Consider the following 20385-nt stretch of genomic DNA (forward strand, 5'->3'; position numbering starts at 1 on the left):
ATCTCCAGCCCACAAGGTCCTTATTTTTAACTGTCAGTTTACTTCTTCTATGTCCCCTTTCTAGACTAAGGATATTTTAAGGACTGAGGTAACCTCAAGCTCTTGACCTCCCTGATTTCTCATCTGTAAGATGGGAGGGCGGTTGTCCCTGGCACAGGTGACTTTGGGTCCTTGATGAGATGATGTTAGTCTGTGGTGGGTCTCTTAGGGTTGTCCTCCAGCCCACGGATGTGTTGGGACCTAGATCCTCTGTGGCGGCCCACGGTAGGAGGTGAACACATTTGAGTTCAAACACAACACGTGGAATTCCCTGCACCTGTGAGCGTGCTTTGGGAAGACAATACAGGTCTGAGTCAGTCCCAAGGAAACAAATCTCCCACTGACCCCCCCCCAACTCTAGCCAGCCACTCATGGACCCAAGGGACAGTTCTGTGGGGTCAGCAGCAAGCCTGTTAGGCATACTCCACATTGGCAAAAAAAGAAAGGCTCAGTGAGGGTCACTGTTCCCCTCGCAGACAAGTGACCCCCAGTCCCAGCTTCAAAGCGTCTGTGGGAGACAGTTGTCCTGAGGGTGCCTGCGGAGGCTCCTGAGAAAGGGGTACAGTGGAGCTGGCTAACCAGCTTCCTGTGGTCTGGAATCATCCATACATGGTCCAGCTAGTGTGAGCTTAGAGAAGAGTATGGTCAACGCACGTGTGGCAATACGCGCACGGAGTGGCTGCTGTCACGTCTGCCCGTCTTCCCGCTCTCCACCTGTGGCCCTGGGACGCGCTATGCACAGGGAGAGAAGCGAGTGACTGCATGTCAAGTTCAAATCTGAGCTTCTGACTTCGAAGCCAGAAAGCTGGCACGTGGCAGCGCCCTCCAAATTTCTGCTACCACGGTTCTGTGGGCCACACTGTGAACGTTCAAGACCAAAAAGGGAGGGCAGGTGGCCCCAGGGCTGTGACAGGAGGAAGCTGCCATTGAAACACTGGCCCGTGAGAGATTAGTGGGTGACCTTCAAATGGATCTCTTGCAAGGCCAGCAGTGGAATGGGAAGGAGGGCCTTGACACGGGCAAGGCAAACTATGTCCCCAGCCTTGCTCATTTTAGGAACAAGGAAATGGAGGCTTGCCTTAAGCTCCTTGCTGTAGATTGGTGATGAACCAAGACAATATGCCAATATACTGTGCTTGCTCCCACAGCAACTGTGGAAACATCTAGAACCCTTCCTCCGTTCTGGCCCCTGTGGCAATCCCTCGAGCTGGACCCATTTCACAGGGGAGGACAGGGAGGAGAGAGCTACCGTGTCCTGCTCTTCCTAACAGCTTCCCCAGCTGCAAACACCTGACCCCAGAGGGCCCCCATTCCACAACCCTCCCATCAGTAGTTCTTGGCTCAGGCTGGCTGCCCCCCCCCACACACCAGACAAGGTTTAGAGACAATGGTGGTTGACTATCAACACCCCCCGGCCCCCATGGGGAGGAAGAGTCCAAGACCAGTGGGCAGAAGCCAGGGAGACACTCTGTATCAGAAAGTGAGCGCCTGGCCCTGCCCCTTAAAGAAAGAACAGTCATGATGGGCCCCAAAAGTGAGTAATGCCAGTGCTTCTGAAGCCTGAAGTGAGCCACCTTAGTGTGTGCGCATACACACACACACACACACACACACACACACACCACATATGTGCACATATATGTATGCACCACACCCCACACACGTGCACACATATGCAGACACACAACTGGGCGCACACATACACACATGTGCATGTGCGTGCACACACACACACATACACACACACCTGTGGCACTCACCCCCTCAGGCCAGCACAAAGACCCCCCCTTCCCAGCTTTCCTGGGACTGTGAAGAAACCCCTCAGAAAGAGAAAGCCCCGCCCCACAAGCGCACCCCAGTCACCATTAATGTCATATTTATTGTTATTTTAAGCTGCTCAGCAAAACATATACACGTATATACAGTATGCGTGAATACGGAAGACTGCACTTTACAGATTTTTTTTTTTTAAAAAAAGAAAGAAAAAAAATACCACTCAATTTCATGAGCTATTGTCCCAGTCTTCCAACCAAGTATTTTCAGAAACGAGTTTCCTTCAGGACTCAGATAAGACTGCAGGATTGCAAGACTGCTGCACACAGCCGACTTTAAGTTCTCTTATTTACATGTGCAAGTACGGTTTCCTTCCTTTCCAGAAGTTTCTATGCGGTGACTACCAGCGTTCCGAGTCTCCGGTGTCGGATAATGCTCTCATTTTGCTCTGATTCTTTCCATTAAACCAAATTTAATGAAATTACATCCTCTTGCTTAAGGCTATTTGGAAAGCTGTGCCGCTCTGGGGTCGTGGGGAGCGAGACCACTTAGAACTTCGGGGGTGGGGAGGGGCTCGAGGTGGCCAGGACCACTCACGAGCTGATGACCAAGCGCACAAGGATTCGATGCTGGGAAGTTCAAAGACACAAGCTAAGAGACTTGGCTCCCTGGCCTTAAGCAATTAAAGAGCGATGTTCCCTGTTTGGAAAGTAAAGGAAGGGGCGAAGCTCTCAAACCGGTGTACATCGCAAAAAAAAAAATAATAAAAAATAAATCTGAAAGGAACATGGCGTTTTGCTCAGAATTTGACTAATGCCCCTGCGGCCCATGGAAGGGGGAAGCCCTCCCCTCATCCCTTCGGTCGCAGAACACAGAGACTTTCTTGTTCATTGGCTCATGCCACCTGCTTCTGTCTGCCCTCTGGGGTCCAGGTCTGTCCCTGTCACACGGCCCAGGTGACAGGCACAGACCCCAACACTCAGAGCTCAGCCAAGAGGCCTACGAGCGAGCGTTCCGGACATGGCCCTCCCTTAGCTGAAAAGTCCCTTGAAATTAAAACAATATGAGTGTTATCTGGTGAGCCCCAAGCCTTCAGGTCACTTGCTAAGAAAAAAAAAAAAAGAAAGAAAGAAAGAAAAGAAAAGGAAAGGAAGAAAGAAAGAAAGAAAAAAATGGGGAGTGGATCTGTCAAGTTTGGGGACCTGAGAGGAGTGGCTCAGAAAGGAGCTGTAGTAATATATGTTGGTTAACAAAACTGGAAATAAACAGGAAAGTCACTTCTGGTCTGTCCTCACACACACCCGCCCCCCCCTCCCACGCTGGGGATTGACTGGCCCATGGTTGGGAGTCACCGAGGCTTCCCACAGGTGTAGATAGCACCCTAAAGTGACACTGCTATCACGTCCACAATCCTTGCTCCTCTCTGTCCACTGTGGAAGTGGGATATGCGGGACGCGGCCCTGCTTTTAAATCGGGGTGAAATCAAATTTAAAGGGCCAGGGTCCACGGGGAAAAGCCAAGGTCCAAGGATGGTGAGGGTACGGTCATTCCTTGGATTTTCATTCCTCTCCCAGGCTGCAAAGAAACCCAGCAGGCTTGGAGAAGGCACCTTGTCCTTGCCAGAGTAAGGTGGGTTGAAGGCATGTCCCAGCCACCTGGATCTACCCCGGGATAAGATACGCACTGTCAGGAGAGAGCCGGGTTCCCTGCCTGCCGTGCTCCAGCGGCTGTGAGGGCACAAGGCTACCAGCCCTGGGCAGGGTACAGCCTCGAGCTGTGAGGCCCCGGGGAGCACAGGAAAAATGACTGCTGCCCACCATTTGGCCTCATTCTTGGAGGTGCGTGTCACACACAGCCCCTCCTGGGAGGCTCCCAGCGGTAGGGGACAGAAGCCAGCTGAAAGCCAGGTTGTGTTACGAGAGGAAGCAAGCATACATCGCCACAAGGAGGGGCTCACTGTTTACCTCCTGTCTCCGACTAATGACCTAATGAGACTTGGGTGTCACTTGATGGCAATGTGTTCACCCGGCAATGTTCTAGAATGCTCTTCTCCAAGGCTTCCATTTTAATAAGCAATGAACAAGGGGTCGGGGGAGAGAAGAGAAGGGAGGGGGCAAAAAGGAAAGAAAAAAGTAAAGAAAAGCAACTTTTGTCTTATTATGAATTAACATGTACACCCAACTGGAAATAAAATGAAGCAAGAGGCCGTCTAAAAAAAAAAATGCCGAGCCCAGGACAATGGACTCTGCTCTAGCAGGAAAAGGGCTCAATTTGAGGACATCTGCTAACTTGCAAAGGGCTAACACCAGTAAAGTACTGTGGCAGACAGTTTCTTTAAAAAAAAGAAAAAAAATTTTTTTTTTGAGGGCTTTCCCCCCCTGCCCTTTAAATTAACCTTTTCTGTTCCGAATGTCACTAAGCAGGTACCAACCTAAACAAAAACAAAACAAACAAACAAACAACAACAAAAAAAATAACACTCAGCCACAGAGGCCCTTTCCAATGAACAGTGGGAGGGGAAAGGGAAGGGACTCAAGTCAGGGCGGCCACAAATGTCCCAAATCGGTTGGAGATGTCAGAGTGCAGGGACCGCCAGGTGGGCACGGAGGCACGGGCCTTCGCATCGCCGTCTGTACAATGGACCGTCAGGCACTGCAAGTGGCCGCCGGGCTGGGTGGCTGGGGTCTTGTTGGCAGGGAGGTCATGGACTGTGGAGAAAAAAAGGACAGGTTAGTGGGGAATAGCTCCCAAGAGATTAACGGGACGTGAGGAAGGTTCAGGAAGGATTCCCCGAGGGCAGGGTTTAAAGTGGGCATCAGTGGATGTGCAAGAGGCTTGCCGGACACAGTGAAAGGGGGAAGGGAGCATTACCTATCCAGGCCAGAACACAAGGGCTCTCTAGGGACCATGCAGATGCCAATGTGCTGGCCTACTGTGTGCTGGCAGCTTCAGTCAGCAGCGTCGAAGTACACAGCAAGCCCATGCTACTTTGTGACTAAGGACACTGAGACCAGCCCCAGGCTACGCACCCGGAAGAATGCAGCACCACCTCTGCTCAGAGAGGTGCCAGGAGGGTGAGGGTGGTGCCCAGCAGAGAGGGATCTGAGGCCACACCCCTGAGGAAGGGTCTGCCCCTCCTTGGGGTGCAGGAACTGGCTTGGCAGAAGTAGCTTAGAGGATGAGTGGCCAGGGAGGAAGCCTCCGAGGGCCCCCGCTCCCTTCTGCCCCTCTCCTCCTTTGAGCTTAGCCGCCTCTGACCTCAACTCCCCAGGTGAGGAAGTCCAGAGAAGCATGACGACTTTCTGAGTGCCACACCGCTCCAATGGCAGACTCCCCTCCTAGCCCCGCAAAGAGACCCCGGGCACGCAGACCTCGGTTCGTGTTCACGTGTTCAAGTGTGCCTGTGAGCTACGAAGTGTCACCCTCGCCTACGTGCACACGGACAGGGCCATGTCCACAGCTGGAGCCTGGAGTGGGGCTTGCCCAGGCTCACCCAGCTGTGCAGGGTCAAGCCCAGCTGCCGCGTGAGGGGTCTTGGTCAGCCAGGGCTCCGGAGGACTACATTTCCTCCACACTCTCAAGGGAAATCCCTTCAGTCCCTTCACAGTCTGTGGGTCCCACAGAACCAAAACCACTGGGTCAGGGCCACTTGTGTGTCATACACATTGGAGGGTAAGGAGTCGGACAACCACCTACATTTCAGTGGATTTTTTTTTTACTCTATAGATCTATATCTGGTTAGATAGATAGATAGATAGATAGATAGATAGATAGATAGATAGATAGGCAGATAGGCAGGTAGATAGATAGATAGATAGATAGATAGATAGATAGATAGATAGATAGATAGATGGGGCTGAAGAGATGGCTTAGTGGTTAAGGCGCTTGCCTGCAAAGCCTAAGGACCCAGGTTCAATTCCCAAGACCCACGTAAGCCAGATACACAAGGTGGCGCATGCATCTGCAGTTCGTTTGCAGTGGCTAGAGGCCCTGGCATGCCCATTCTCTCTCTATCTGCCTCTTCCCCCCTCAAATAAATGAACAGTTAAAACTTTATTTATTTACTTATTTGCATGCAGAGAGAGAAAGGGAGAGAGAGAATGGGCATGCCAGGACTTCTAGCCACTCCAAATGAACTCCAGACGGATGTGCCACTTTGTGCACCATGTGGACACTGGGTAATCGAACCCAGGTCATCAGGCTTTGCAGGCGAGTACTTTAACCACCGAGCCATGTCTCCAGCCACCAGGTACACATTAGTGTGAGCAAGGCTGCACTGCGCGTGACCCGAACATCCTGAGGTAGGGAGGGCCTGGAGCAGGGACTCTGCCGCGCTGCCGGTGACTCTGGACCCATCCCGCTATGTCTCAATGAAGTTACTAGATTTTTGTTTGTTTGTTTTGTTTTGTTTTTTGAGGTAGGCTGACCTGGAATTCTCCTACCTCTGCCTCCTGAGTACTGGGATTAAAGGCATGCGCCACCATACCTGGCCTTACTGTCCTTTTAAAAAAATATTTTATATATTTGAAAGGCAAAGAGAGAGAGATAGAGAGAGAGAACAGGAATGCCAGGGCCTCCAGCCACTGCAAGCAAACTCCAGACACATGTGCCGCCATGTGCATCTGGTTTACGTGGGTCCTGGGACATACCAATCTGGCAAGCAGTTTTTTTGTTTTGTTTTGTTTTGTTTTTGAGGTAGGGTCTCTCTCTAGCCGAGGCTGACCTGGAATTCACTATGTAATCTCAGGGTGGCCTCGAACTCATGGCAATCCTTCTACCTCTGCCTCTCGAGTGCTAGAATTAAAGGTGTGCGCCACCACAGCCGGCTGCAAGCACTTTTAACTGCTAAGCCATCCTCCCTGCCTCAGATTTTCCTTTTACAGAGAGGTTAGGTATCTTGCCCAAGGTCGCACAGCTAGGAAGAGGCAGAAAGCTAGGTGTGAATACAGGCGAATGGTGAATTGGGTAGTTATGAAGAAAGCTGGAAATGGGGAAAGGGGCCCAGGGAATACACCCCGATACTGAACTCCATGACCTGCCCACCTCCCATCACTACAAATCCAGCCAGGGCCAAGCGCCAGCACACCACTCACCCCGCCCGGCCTCTGGGATTAACAGGCGGCCTCCCTAGAGCTTAGCTCTGGCCTGCAGAGAAGACAGTCCCACAAAGACGACACGGCTTCTTCAGGCCCCACCCTGGGGCCTGCGTGCGGGGAAGAAGCTCACTTCCCCAGGCTCCTGCCCTTACCTCCCTCATTCCATCAACAAGCCCTTACTTAGGACCAAGCGCGGAGCCCTGGGGATTTGGCTGGGGATAGGATAGATCTTGGCCCTCCTCCTGAAGTGACCCACTGAAGTGACATGACACCCCCCCCGCCCCCCTCCCCCGCTGCTCCTCTCTGATGCTCACTTGCTTGGTTCGTAAACACAGAGGAGGAGCTGAAGAGATTGCTCAGTGGTTAAGGCGCTTGCCTGCAAATGTCTGAGGACCAGGGTTTGATTCCCCAGGACCTACGCAAGCCAGATGCACATGGTGGTGCATGAGTCTGGTGTTTGGTTGCGGTGACTAGAGGTCCTGGTGCGCCCATTCTCTCTCTCTCTTTCAAAATATATTTCATTTATTTATTTATTTATTTATTTATGAGAGAGAGAATGGGCATGCGGGGTCTCCAGCCACTGCAAACAAATTCCAGACGTGTACATCTGGCTTACATGGGTCCTGGAGAATAGAATGGGGATCCTTTGGCTTTTTAGGCAAAAGCCTTAACTGCTAAACCATTCCTCCAGCCGCACCCCCCCCCGCCCCTTGAATAAATTTAAAAATAAAAATAAAATAAGCACAGAAGACAACAATCCCTTGGGGCCTTACTAAGAGCCCCTAGGCAGAACTGCTGGGTATGTCCCTAGGGTCAAAGAGAGCCAGAAGGAAAGCCATCTAGAAGCCCTGAAATTACCCCATTTCTGAGGACTGACTAGGTGGTCTCACTCCAGCCCACTTGTCTCTGCCCATTTTATAGAGGAGAAGCAAGGTTCCAAGAACAGCCACCCCCAGGATGCTGAAAGCATTGGATGGAAGGGTTCCCTTCGCACTTGCAGACCCTGGCTTCTCTCAGCATGGGCCACACACGGCTGCTCAGGTCAATGCGCATCCCACAAGTACTCTTGGCCAGCCCCAAGAGCAATGCCATTCTAGCCTTTAAGATTCACTGGGGCTAGAGAAACGACGCAGAAGTTAAAAGCCCTTGCTTGCAAAGCCTGCCAGCCAGGGTTTGATTCCCCAGTACCCATGTAAACAGCCAGAGGAACAACGTGGCTCGTGCATCTGGAGTTCGCTTGTGGTAACAAGAGGCCCTGGCGCTCCCATTGTGTGTCTGTCTGACTTCTCAATCTCTCTCACACACATACAAATAAATAAATAAATATATTTTTTAAAGACCCACAGGGATTCAGATGATGGGTGTTTCTGGCAATTCACACATATCCCCTCCGGAGACGCCCCGACCCCCCCCCCCGCCGCCACAGCCTGAGCCCATTCTACAGAGTAGGAAACAGAGGCAGTGAGGTACATGGGGGGAGGGCTCCTTGTCAAAGCAGCAGAGAGGGCTGGGGTGGGGCTCTGTGGCCATGCATGCTTAGGGAACCCAGGCTCAGCCCCGGGGGGGGGGGGGAACCAGCATCCTGTAGCCACACACCCCAGAAACAGTACAGGAAGCGGGTGTTTCCCACACAGCAAGGCTCACAAACCCACCCGAATGGCTAAACACCCCTGTCGCTTTGTCCCGACAATCCCAAGCCCCAACAGTTCCCAAGCAGGTACTCAGGGTCTGGATGGCAGAGCCAGGTGCTCCTTGGATCTGGGAATGGGATTCAGGAGTGACCCAGGTGCACAGACCTCGTGAGCTTTAGTGAGCAACACTATCCACGTCTTCAAGTGTCTGCCCAAACTGTAGAGAATCGTCTTCGTGAGCGCCAACAGTGACGTGTAGGAATGCAGACCCCGCCGCCACACCAGCTCCAAATCGCCATCCCCCCAGCAAGCCAGCCTCGGGGTGTCCCCACTCCATACCTGGGCACAGATGCCGAAAATGAGGGTTCTGCCCAATGTCACACTGTATGGGCAGGCGATCCCCTCAGTCTTGGGATGGGGCCTTGCCAGGACACCCTCCCTAGTCTGGTGTCCACAGGAAGTACTTTAAAGAGGAAATGGGGGCTGGAGAGACGGCTCAGCGGTTAAGGCACTTGCCTGCAATGGTGAAAGACCCAGGTTGGATTCCCCAGGACCCACGAAAGCCAGATGCACAAGGTGGCGCACGTGTCTGGAGTTCATTTGCAGTAGTGGGAGGCCCTGGAGTGCCCATTCTCTGTCTGTCTGTCTGTCTGTCTGTCTCTCTCTCTCTCTCTCTCTCTCAAATAAATAAGTAAATAGAAATGTTTAAAGGGAGAATATTGTTCTTCTGTACTTGATGATGCGAGCATGACCAGACTCATCCCTTCTCCGGATTCATTCCTGCCAGGGGGACCCGCCACGCCCTAGGACAGTGGCTTGGTGGGTGGAGGGGGACTGCCTGCCGACTCACCGCTGATAAATCAGTACCACGAAGGCTGCTCAAGTCGCAGCCTGTCCCAGCCAGGGAGAGGAGGAGTCCCCAAGCCTCAGGCAACAGGCATGCTGGGCCCCCACACCAGCACTTGGAGATAAACCTCCCCTTCACTAAGCGCCCATAGCTTGTGGAGGAGGGGACCCTGGGAACCCTCGGCACCCCACCGTGGGTGTCACACTGCCTGTCGGCTGGCGGTCAGCCCTGGTCTCACGGAGGTGAAGGGTGCTTGCTGATAAGCCTGGCCGGCAGCAGGGCAATCCCTGTACTGTGGCCTGGACCCTCATTTGACAGATGGGGAGACTGAGGCCTCAAGAGCACATGGGTTTCTTCCTTTCAGCCCAGAGGTGCTGGCGAGGGAGGGGGGGAGCCCCAGTTTCCTCTTTTGTAAGTGAAGATGCGACTCCAGGTGGGCCATCTGCTTGTTCAGAGCAGGGCGGGAACCATTCAAGAGGAAGGGCCTCGTGCACACCGGTGGGGGTCGGCACCTGGGCCCTGGGGCACCATGCTCCCCCAAAACCACTGATGCCTGCAGTGCGGGGTCAGAAACCAGGGCTCTGTGGCTGCTGGCCAGGAAGGACTGAGAGACATTTTAAAACCATTTATGAGGGCTGGAGAGATGGCTTAGCGGCTAAGACGTTCGCCTGCAAAGCCAAAGGGCCTCGGTTCGATTCCCCAGGACCCACGTAAGCCAGATGCACAAGGCGGCGCACGCATCTGGAGTTCGTTTGCAGCAGCTGGATGCCCCGGTGCACCCACTCTCTCTCTCTCTCTCTCAAATTAATTAATTAATTTTTAAAAAGTTATGAGGTGAATGAATGCGTGCACCTCACCCACCACAAAACCCCACAGCTATGGTCAAGGCCGAGTGTGGGAACACCCCTGCCACCCCTCCTCCTAAGACCTTTCCTGCCTTCTTCATGCACTCTAACCCTCCTCAGCCACGGGGTCGCTCGTCACAGCCTGACGGGGGTCACTATTGCAGCTGGCTTTGTCGCAGGCAATCATCAGAGCTGGGTCTGCTTAGCTCGCTGCGACCAGAAGACCTGGCTGGATTTATTCTGCCAAGCTTCTCACTCCCCTCCACGGCAGGGAGGAAAGAACCCAGAAATGGTGCCCAAAAGGCAATGGCACAGTAACTGATGAGGTCTTGGCGTCTCTCCTGCGGGCCCAAGGGAGACAGAGCCAGCAGGAGGGGCGTGCGTGCGTGCATGCGTGAGTGTGTGTGTATGTGCGTGCATGCGTACATGCATGCAGGCTGGGCCCTCAGGCCCTACAGCAGAGAAGATGGAGAACAGCTGGGCCAGCAATGGAGGATCATGAGAAAAACTCATGTCAAGGGGTCTTGTGGCCCCCCGAACCGCCTTCCTTCCACCCCTGCTTCTCTCCACCTTTTCCTCTTTTCCTCCTTCCTCCCTTCCTCATTTCTTCTAAACCTAGTCTTGCTCCACACTGAAAGCCCACAGCCAGGACCCTATTGTGGCATGAGTGGGTCAGGTGGCTGCCACCTACCTCAGTGGCTTCCCTAGTCCCCTTTGTACCTTGGAGCCCTGGGGTGGAGTCTCTGGCCTGGCCAACCTCCTGTTCTTCCCATGAGAGAGATGACCAAGGAGGGAGGGAACAAGGGTAGAGTCCATCTGGTGCCCAGGTGGAGGTAGACAGCCCTATGGGCATTGAGAGCAAACCCAGGGCCCTCCAGTGGCAGCCTCCTCTGCCGTGCTGGGCTTGGGGGGCACCTAACCGAGAGTCGATGCATCAGCACCGGCTCCATGCGTGGGGCCTCGTCTCCGTGGGCCGCGCTTCCTCCGGGGAGAGCAGAGGAATGGGTCGTGCTTACGTAAAAGGCCGCGTGGGCAGGAACACGATGGCAAATTCGCTCCCCCAGCTCACCTCGCTAACATTCCCTCAGAGGGAAATAGATCCGCAGGCTCCCTTTACTGGGACCTGGGAGAGGTCAAGTGGGGAGACCCTGGTTTCTGCAGGGCAGCTGCCGCTTAGCTGGGACTAGACAGCTGAACCTGGATGGCAGCCACAGGGCGCCGGGCACCTCCTCTTCCCACAGCCTGGCACACCAATGTTCCAAGCACCCCCACCGCCCCCATTGACTGCAGACACTTCGCTATTTACACTGTCCACCAGGCTGGCCAGACGGATCTCTCCTGCTTAAGCCTTCGATGACTCCCTAGTGTCCCCAGGATAAATTTCGGGCTGTTCTTACCAACGCCCCTGGATCTCTTTCCTCACTTCTCAGTTTCTCACTCTCCACTGGAAGCCCTGCTACCCGGCGGCTCGATGCACCCCACCACCTCCCCACGCCTCCTCCTGCCGAGCGCTCCGTCTACAACCCCCTCCCTCCCCACTGCTGTTGCCCCCCCACCATCCTGCCCTAGGTGGTGCTCCTCCAGTGCCCCCAACGACATCTATGTGACCTTCAGCCCTCTTAGCAGATGACACCCCCACCCCCCAGCACCCATGACGTAACGGTACCACCAGCTGCCAGCTCGCCGGGTCTAGAGTCAGACCCTTCCCTGCTGGCTGCCAAGGGCACACACAGCCCGAGGGACCTGGGACCCCGGTGACCCAGGTTCACATTGGCAGGACGCTACGTCTCTCTCCTTCCCTGGGCCTCCGAGATGGGGTGAAGACGATACCACGCTGACACCAGGGTCTGCCACAGAGCAAGCCTCACTCGCTCAGGAAATACCACATCTTTCAAGACCCCGCGCCTAGTGGAAAGATATCCCCTCAACCCCCTGCCCGGGACGAACCTGGGCCCCACACGCTAAAGATAAGTGTTCTACCACCGTGCGACGCCCCAGCCCTTCAGACCACCCTATCTGCAAGGCTAAGGACTATCCAAGAGCCAGCTCGGTGAAGTGGCGCACACACCTGTGATCCCAGTACTCGGAGGCTGAGGTGAGAGGATCATGAGTTCAAGGCCAGCCCGGGGCTGTGTGGTGAATTTGAGTTCAAGCTTTTGGTGACCAAGAGCCAAACGGGGACTCCACTATAGCCGAGGACCGGTTGGCTGATGTCTATGTGTTGCCGGGAGGGACAAAAGTCTAGGGTTCAGACCTCTGGGCTTAGGGGTGGGAAGGGCGAACCCCAACCAGATGTGGGCCACAGAAAGAGGGTCCGCAGGGCCCCCGCCCTGGCAGGAAGCTAGCTCAAGTCAGCCCTGCAACCTGCCCAGGCTCGGGCCCGGCCCGTACCATCCGAATCACAGCTTTGTCCCCACCAGCACTGTGATCTCAAGCTACACCTCAGTTTCCCTATCACTGAAGGTCACGGAGGCCAGCCTAGAGGGCAGAGGCAAGTCTCTGAACTCAGCACACCACAGGCACCAGTAAGTATTTGTTAAGCGGCTTCAAGTGAGACTTGTGCTCTGTGACCTTATGCAAGTCACTTCCCTTCTCTGGGCCTATTCACTGCTCTTGGCACTGACTGGTGGCGGGTGAGTATTGAATCTTTTCTCTCTCTCTCTCTCTCTCTCTCTCTCTCTCTCTCTCTCTCTCTCTCTCTCTCTCACTCTCACTCCCTCTCTCTCAGCAGCACTGGGACAGGGTCTGGCTGGCCTGGAATCGGGGTCCTCCTGCCTCAGGGCTGGAGTCTCAGGTCTGTGCCCCACACCTGGATGCTCTTCTATCCCCTGGGAACAAGTGGTTCTTTTTTTTCTTTTCTTAGCCCAGCCTGACCTGGAACTCACTCTGTAGTCTCCGGGAGGCCTCGACCTCATGGCAATCCTCCTACCGCTGCCTCCCAAGTGCTGGGATTAAAGGGGTGCGCCACCACGCCCGGCAACAAGTGGTTCTTACAGGCAGAGGCTGGGCAGGACAGAGGTCCCCGAAGTGAGGGCCACTGACATGCTTCAACCCAGTCCAAGGAGCCACCCAGGGATGGAGGACCAAGGACGGTGGCCCGCTGGCGAACGCTGTTCAGCTTCTCAGAGGGCCACAGGCAGCTCATGGTCAGGCCTCCACCTGTCTGTGCCATAGCCCATCAGCAGCTTCCAGCCCTTAGCCTCACCGCAACAACAGAGAAAAAGGAAGAAGGGAAGCCAGCCGCAGGATGTGACGGTGAGACAAGGATGACAGGCTCAGCCGATCTCGGGTCATCCCCGATACACAGGGAACAAGGCCCTGACATGCAAAAGCCCATTTCACAGCTTTGGAAACTGGGGCCCAGAGCAGTGACGTCACCGCTCCGTGGTGAGCTGCGGTGCGAAGCCAGGGCTGTCTGACATGCCAGGGGTGTGTTTCTGTCAAAGCCAATGTGCTGGCACTGGCAGCGATGACTCGCTTGTGAGGCCCTTGCCGTACACGCATCAGAACCTAAACTCGGCTCCTCAGGCCACATGGCACGATGCTGGGCATGATGGCATGCGCCTGCCCTGCCAGCACTGCAAAGGCAGGAGGATCCTGAGACTTGCTGGCCATGCACACTAGCCCAGTTGGTGAGCTCCAGGCCAATCAGAGAGTCTGCCTCTGACTGGAGATATGGCTTAGTGGTTAAGGCCCTTGCCTGCGAAGCCTAAGGATCCAGTACTGGTTCCCCAGGTCCCACGTTAGCCAGATGCACAAGGTGGCGCATGCGTCTGGAGTTCATTTGCAATGGCTGGAGGCCCTGGTGTGCCCATTCTCTCTCTTTCAAATAAGCAACTAAATAATTAACTAAATAAAGAAAATAAAAAGCATCTGACTCAAAGAAGATGACATCCAAGGTTGTCCTCTGGCCTTCACATGCATGCAAATATGCACGCGTGTGCACCACACACACACTGGGCACACACACCCAGAAGTCACATGCAAGGGGAGAACGTCCCTGGCTTAACTGGCAGGCAGCCTGTTCCTCCTCCTTTTGTGCCCTTCTCTGCCCCTCCATTCCTCCTTCTTTCCATTTCTCCCCTCCTCCTCCTCCTCCTCCTTCTCAACATCCACCCCGCTTTTGCCAACATTCTTGCTCTCTGCAGAGGACCCCCAGGCTCACGGGGGTTGAGAATGACCCAGGGTGACAGCAGATCTGGGGACACACGCTGAGACCCTTTGGAAATTGTCTCATGTCTACTCCCCCAGGGGAGCAGAAAGCACCGTCCCGCATGACGGGGACCTAAGTGAGGGCCCCGCATCCCTGCCGTCACCCCCCAGCACAGGGCCAGGCTCCAGCAGAACCCCCACTGTGGATGAGGAGACCCACGAGTCCCCTTGCTGGGGCCGAGGAGGAGGGGGAGGACCAGCCACCGGTGGGAAGCCCGGGCGATTGATGCGAGCTGACTTGGCTGAAGGCAGCTGTCAGTTAGATGGGAACTGGCCGCTGAGGGCGGCGGAGGGCAAAGTCACAGAGGCCACCCAGAGCTGGGGGAGGGGAGCTTGGAGACATGAGGGCCACCATCTTCCCAGGCCGGAGCAGATCCAATACTCCTTTCCTGGAAGCTGGTGGCCTGTGACATTTGCAGCCCTGCAGCCCTTAAGACGGGGTGACACCTGACTCTGGTGATGCCCTTGGGAACCTATGGATGGGACAAGTCCACAGACTGAGTGAATCAGTTCCTCTGAGCCTCAGTTTCCTCAAACAGGACATGGAGAAGAAGATAGCATCCTCTTTCCAGGATGGTCAGTGTGGAGCTATCCCAAGCCAAGAGCTTCACCTAGACTGGATGTCCCCTTGAATGGCAGCTGTCAGCTGCTGCCACCAACATTATGGTGACCCTGACTCTCCGGCCAAGCCTTCCTCCACCCCGTTTTCTGCCTTCTGGCCCTCAGTGATGGTAGAGTTGGTGCTGAGTGACCCCGGGCAAGTTGATCCACCTCTCTGAGCTCCAGGGGCCAGCCCCTGCCCGCGTGGCCAGCATCTGCCTGGTGATGGTAAGATGCTCAACAATGATTATTTTTATCAACCAAGACGAATAGACAGGGGCTTCTCCTTGGAAGCCCAGCCTTGTGGCTTGCCAAAAGACCAGCTTCAGTCTAGAAAAACAAAAAACAAAAACACACATTGCTCAGAGGCTGATGTTTTGAGTAGAGGTGTTTCTGGGGAAGGGTCTCCCTCGCCATTTCACCCAAGAGTCTACAGGGCTTCGGGGTGCGTCCTGCAGGGGCTCAGCGGGGATGGTAACTGCCTGCCGCCCACGTAAGTTCCCATAACACCACTATGTCCCCAGCAAAGTGTGCCGTGCAAGAATCCACGCGGACAGTCAGTCTCTCTCTGTGCATACAGAAGCCTAGGTTCAAAACCCACCACAGCACGAGGCCGTGGGACCCGGGGCAGCCATGACAGCTCTCTGAGTCTCCATGCAGCCCTCTGAAAAATAAACATGGTCACTCCTGCCTGGCAAGGAGGGGGGCAGAAGGGTCTGGTTTGCAAGTGACACTGCTCAGGACCCTGTTTCCTGTCACTAAGATCGCTTCCTCCAATCCCAGTCAGGGCAGCCCCACAGGAGTGGAGCACATGAGGCCAATGTAACCAGGAAACAAAATAGCAACATGCGGGCTGGAGAGATGGCTTAGAGCTTGAGTCCCCAGGACCCATGTAAGCCAGATGCACAAGGTGGCGCATGCATCTGGAGTTCATTTGCAGTGGCTGGAGGCCCTAGAGCACCCATTCTCTCCCGATCTCTCTCTGTGTCTCTTCCTCTCCCTCTCTCCCTCACACATACACAGATAAATAAGTAAAACAGCAACGTGTGCCCCACATGTGCCAGGTGTGGGACTCAGAGAGACCACCCCAACCAGGACCTGGGCATAGAGCGCCCAGCCTGGAGGAGGTACTAAGCTTGCAACACAGTGGAAAGCTGGAAGGTCGCCAGGTGTTGAGAGGGGAGGGCGGGGTAGTGGGAGAGCTGGCAATCCAGGAGGACCTCCAGGAGGAGGAGGAGGAAGGTATTCAAGGGGATTGAAGGCTGAGCAAAAGCTGGGCACGGGGGTGAGGGCGAGAAAGCAAGAGCATTCGAAACACCACCACCACTCTGCAGGAGAGGTGACACCGTAAGGAAAGCCGCACGTGGCCCGAATGCCCCAAACACTGGACTCTGGTCTCGAGTCTTGGAGAGACAGGAGAAGAGTCAGCTTCCCCGGTGTCTCACATGCACAGAAGGGAGCTTGCTTAGTTCTTGAAAGCAGTGGGGAGCCACGGAGGGTTCTAGATCAAGGGCAGTGCACTGGGAATCTGTCGAGATGAGGAAGAGCCTTGTGGCTCTTTCATTACAACCTGAGCACAGAAACACACGGGTCTCAAGAGTTCTCCATCTCTAAACTGGGGGCAATCAGTCATGGTCACCCCCACCTCCATGGCACCCTGAAAAAGCCCTGGTCTAACTGGGTCTATCTAGGTAGCTTCCAAGTCACACTTACAACTCAGGTTCCCTGACCCAGCTCTAAAAATATTTTTCAGGGGACTGAAGAGGTGTCTTAGAGGTTAGGGCACTTGCCTGAAAAGTCTAAGGACCTGGGTTTGATTCCCCAGTGCCCACATACAGCCAGACATGCACACAAAGTGGTGCATATGTCTGGAGTTAGCTTGCAGTGGCTGGGAGCCCTGGTGCACCCATTCTATCTCTCTGTCTTTCTCTCTCTCTCTCTCTCTCCTTGCAAATAAATAAACAAAAAAAAAAAATCAAGTACTTTAGAAAACAAAAGGAGTGAGGGACAGTTGCGACTATCTGCGTCTCAGTTTCCCCACGTGAACAATGAGCTCACAGACACCAGGGCAGGGCAGCTGGGAAAGTCACTCATGCAGATCTAACTATGACAGACAATGTTACAGCTAATACCACCTGTCTGTCCCTCACCGTCCCCTGGGGGATCCATCTAGTTTCTTCACTCGATCACACATGGAGAAACTACCCCAGGCAAGCAGACCACGGCCGTCAAGTCCCAGTTGGCCCACGGCTTGTTTATGCAAATAAAGTTTTATTGGCACACTGTCTGGCTTATGGGTGTTTTGCTGCCATTTCGACAGAGATCATGGGCACAGGTCTAAGTTCTCCAGACGACAAATGGATCTGATTAACCGAATACCTGGGCACCCCATGACTCTGGCAAGCTAGCCCTCAAGCGGATGCATGGTGTAAGACACAAACCCAAAATGCTGAACCCCCAACCTAAGACAGAGAAGGGGAGCCATCTGTCCAACTTCACACAAGGAAGAAGGAACAGCCAAGTGTTCAGTCGGTACCCCAAGGTAGGTAAAGAAGTGTACTATGAGCCTCAGGAAATCGGAAGTGTCTCTATTGTTCATTGTGACTCTTGCCTTCTTGGCAACCACGGACACCTTCCATCTACCTACTGAAAAGTCAACAAGGGAGGGTTGTGAGTTTTTGTTTAGTTATTAATTTTGGGTGGGGTTTTTTTTGTAGGGAAGGTCTCATCCTAGCTCAGACTGACCTAGGGGTTCACTATGTAGTCTCAGGCTGACCTTGAACTCACAGCCATCCTCCTACCTCAGCTTCCTGAGAGCTGGGGTTAAAGGCCTGCGCCACCACTTGTCACCAAGAGTCCAGATGATAGAGACAATAGAAGAGAGCCTAGATCCAGCGATAGGACAAGAAGATAGTCAATTGCCCACCACAAGACGAGCCACCTCTACCACATCTGCCAGGGTCCAGAAGAAATTGCAGTGGAAGTGGCGACATGAATACCGCTCTCACTGCTAGCCTGACAGCCAGATCCAGGGTGATGGTGACAGACATGGTGATCCATAAAAACCAACAAAGCCGAAATCCAGAGGCTACAAAGAACTCATCACTAAGACTGCTAATAGCCTGCCATGGCTCAGGGGACACTGCAGAAGAGGGGGAGGAAAGACTGTAAGAGTCACAGAGTGGACAGGAACACCCTGAGGTGCAGTCCCCCTGTTCCCCTACAGGACACTGCAGTGAATGCCATGGCCCCACTGAGAAGAGTCCCAGGGAAATGGAAGCAGAGGTGAGGGGATAAAAAAGAGTATAACCTGTCATAACATATATACGACAAAAATGTGAATTAATATTTTTTAATTTATTTATTTGAGAGAGAGAATGGGCGTGCCAGGGCCTTCAGCCACTGCAAACGAACTCCAGGCTCATGCACCACCTTGTGCATTTGGCTTACATGGGTCTTGGGGAGTCGAACCCGGGTCTTTTGGCTTTGCAGGCAAGTGCCTTGACCACTAAACCATCCCTCCAGCGACCACCCACCACCCCCCCCACCCCGCCGCCAACTCCAAATTTTTAATTGAAAAACAAATCATTCCAGGATACTTTCACAGATGCCTAAACAGAGAGAGAGTGTGTTTTCTGAAGCAATGTGAGCCTGCCACATAGGGCTAGGAGAAAAGAGCCTTGGAAGGCTGGCCCCAAGCTCCAAGGTCAGTGATAGGTGGCCCGGAGGTGACTGCTTCCCCGGCCAGCTGCCAATTTTCTCTCAGGTAAGGTTTCCTATGTGCTGGTACCAAACTCACTATGTAGCTGAGGATGACCTTGAACTTTTTCTGGTCCTCCTGCCCCGACCTCCTGGGTGCCGGGATTACAGGCAGAGCTGGGGGTTGAACTCGGGGCTTCAAGCATGATAGGCAAGCACTCTGCCAACCGAGCTACACCCTGGGCTGTTTTATTTATCTCCACTACCACCCACCACTCCCCGTCAACAGTCTGTGAGGGCTGATACCCACAGAGCTGAAAGTGACTGGTTGGATTTGAACCCAGGTCTGGGCGAATCCCGAGACCGTGTCATGTTAAGCAGCATCCCTGAGTTTCGAAGGAGCTGTCCATCCCATATACCCACGATGCTTGGGTTGAGCACACTCATTCCCAAGGGATCAGGGAAATCCATCCTCTGAGGAGAGGGGGTGCCCTCCATGCGCAACCCCCTCCCTCCTCCGACTTCCTTCCACACTGCGCTCTCTCCTCTCCCACTGCGGGAAGCCACGTCCAGCTGGGTCAGAAGCGAAGCTCACTGTGTGGCCTCAGGGGCACCTCTCCCTGTGTCCTCTCTCTGAGCTGCTAACCCTCGGGTCAGTGGCAGGTGAGTCAACTACCAGGAGAGGTCCTCCTCCCCCAACTGTGTGTCCCCCACCCCTGGACTGCTCTGTAGACTGCTGGGAACTGCTCCCTAATCTCTCCCTTGGGGGCGGGAGAAGAATTAGGCAACACTTATTGGCTGGGCTCTAAGAGCTCCCACTGGGCCTGCACGCCCAAATATAGTTTCTGAGTCTGGCCTGGAAGGGTGCGGGTGCGGGGGGGGGGCGTTGAGCGTGGGCTCCTCCTAGGAGGGAGCTGGGGGCCTCTGAGTGGGGAGTGTGGGAAGAGACAGATAGCGGGGCGGGGGCAGGTGACTAAGTCAAGCAGCCTCACCTTCCGTCGGATTTTTCTCCAGACACGACACATCTTGCAACACCCGCACCCCACCTCTGGAGGGGTGTTCTCTGTTTGGCTTATGTCTCCAAGGACGCAGAGGGCAGATCACAAACCCACAGCGTCTCCTCCCAGGAAAGGGCTCATAGTGCCCAGTCCTTGTGACCTTCCAGAACCTAGCAGATGAACTGGCGGGCGCTGTGCGTCGTCGGAGAGAGCGAGGTGAGAGAGGAGTAAGTTGAGGCAGAGATGTAACTAGAACAAGCCAAGGCCATTTTGAGGTCCCTCGCCCACTCGGCAACACTGTTTTGACAAGCTCTTCCCTCTCCTGACCCTGGGGAGCCAGGGTCTCCCTCCTCCACCTCTCCCGCATGTCCCTGACTCAGCAAGGCCTCTCCCCACCCTCGATGCGCCCGTCTCATAGTTGATCTACTGCCCACCCTGAGGATGTGGCTCCCGTGACATGAGGGCCTGGTTTCTCCTGCTCCTTTGCCACCCTGGCACCGGCACGCAGTAGGCCCTCAACCTGTAAGCGCTGACCACTTCAATCCCTGACAAATCCCCAGAAGCCAGGAAGAGCTCGGTACCACCCTGGGCCTCAGAAATGCAGGTGGCGGTGTCCCCAGGCCTGATGGAGGCTGTCTCTAGAAG

General features: G+C 54.4%; 1 protein-coding gene across 1 annotated transcript in view; it reads right to left on the minus strand.

The window, feature by feature from the left end:
• Positions 1–1898: 1898 nt before the first annotated feature.
• The window catches only part of Mn1 (MN1 proto-oncogene, transcriptional regulator), a 49944-nt gene continuing 31457 nt past the window's right edge, over positions 1899–20385 (minus strand). The window contains exon 3 of the mRNA XM_004670947.2: positions 1899–4520. Coding sequence (XP_004671004.2) covers positions 4345–4520 — 176 coding nt within the window. The 3' untranslated portion in view covers positions 1899–4344. The remainder of the gene's footprint in view (positions 4521–20385) is intronic.

The sequence above is a fragment of the Jaculus jaculus genome, chromosome 13, assembly GCF_020740685.1.
Source record: "Jaculus jaculus isolate mJacJac1 chromosome 13, mJacJac1.mat.Y.cur, whole genome shotgun sequence".
Taxonomy (NCBI): domain Eukaryota; kingdom Metazoa; phylum Chordata; class Mammalia; order Rodentia; family Dipodidae; genus Jaculus; species Jaculus jaculus.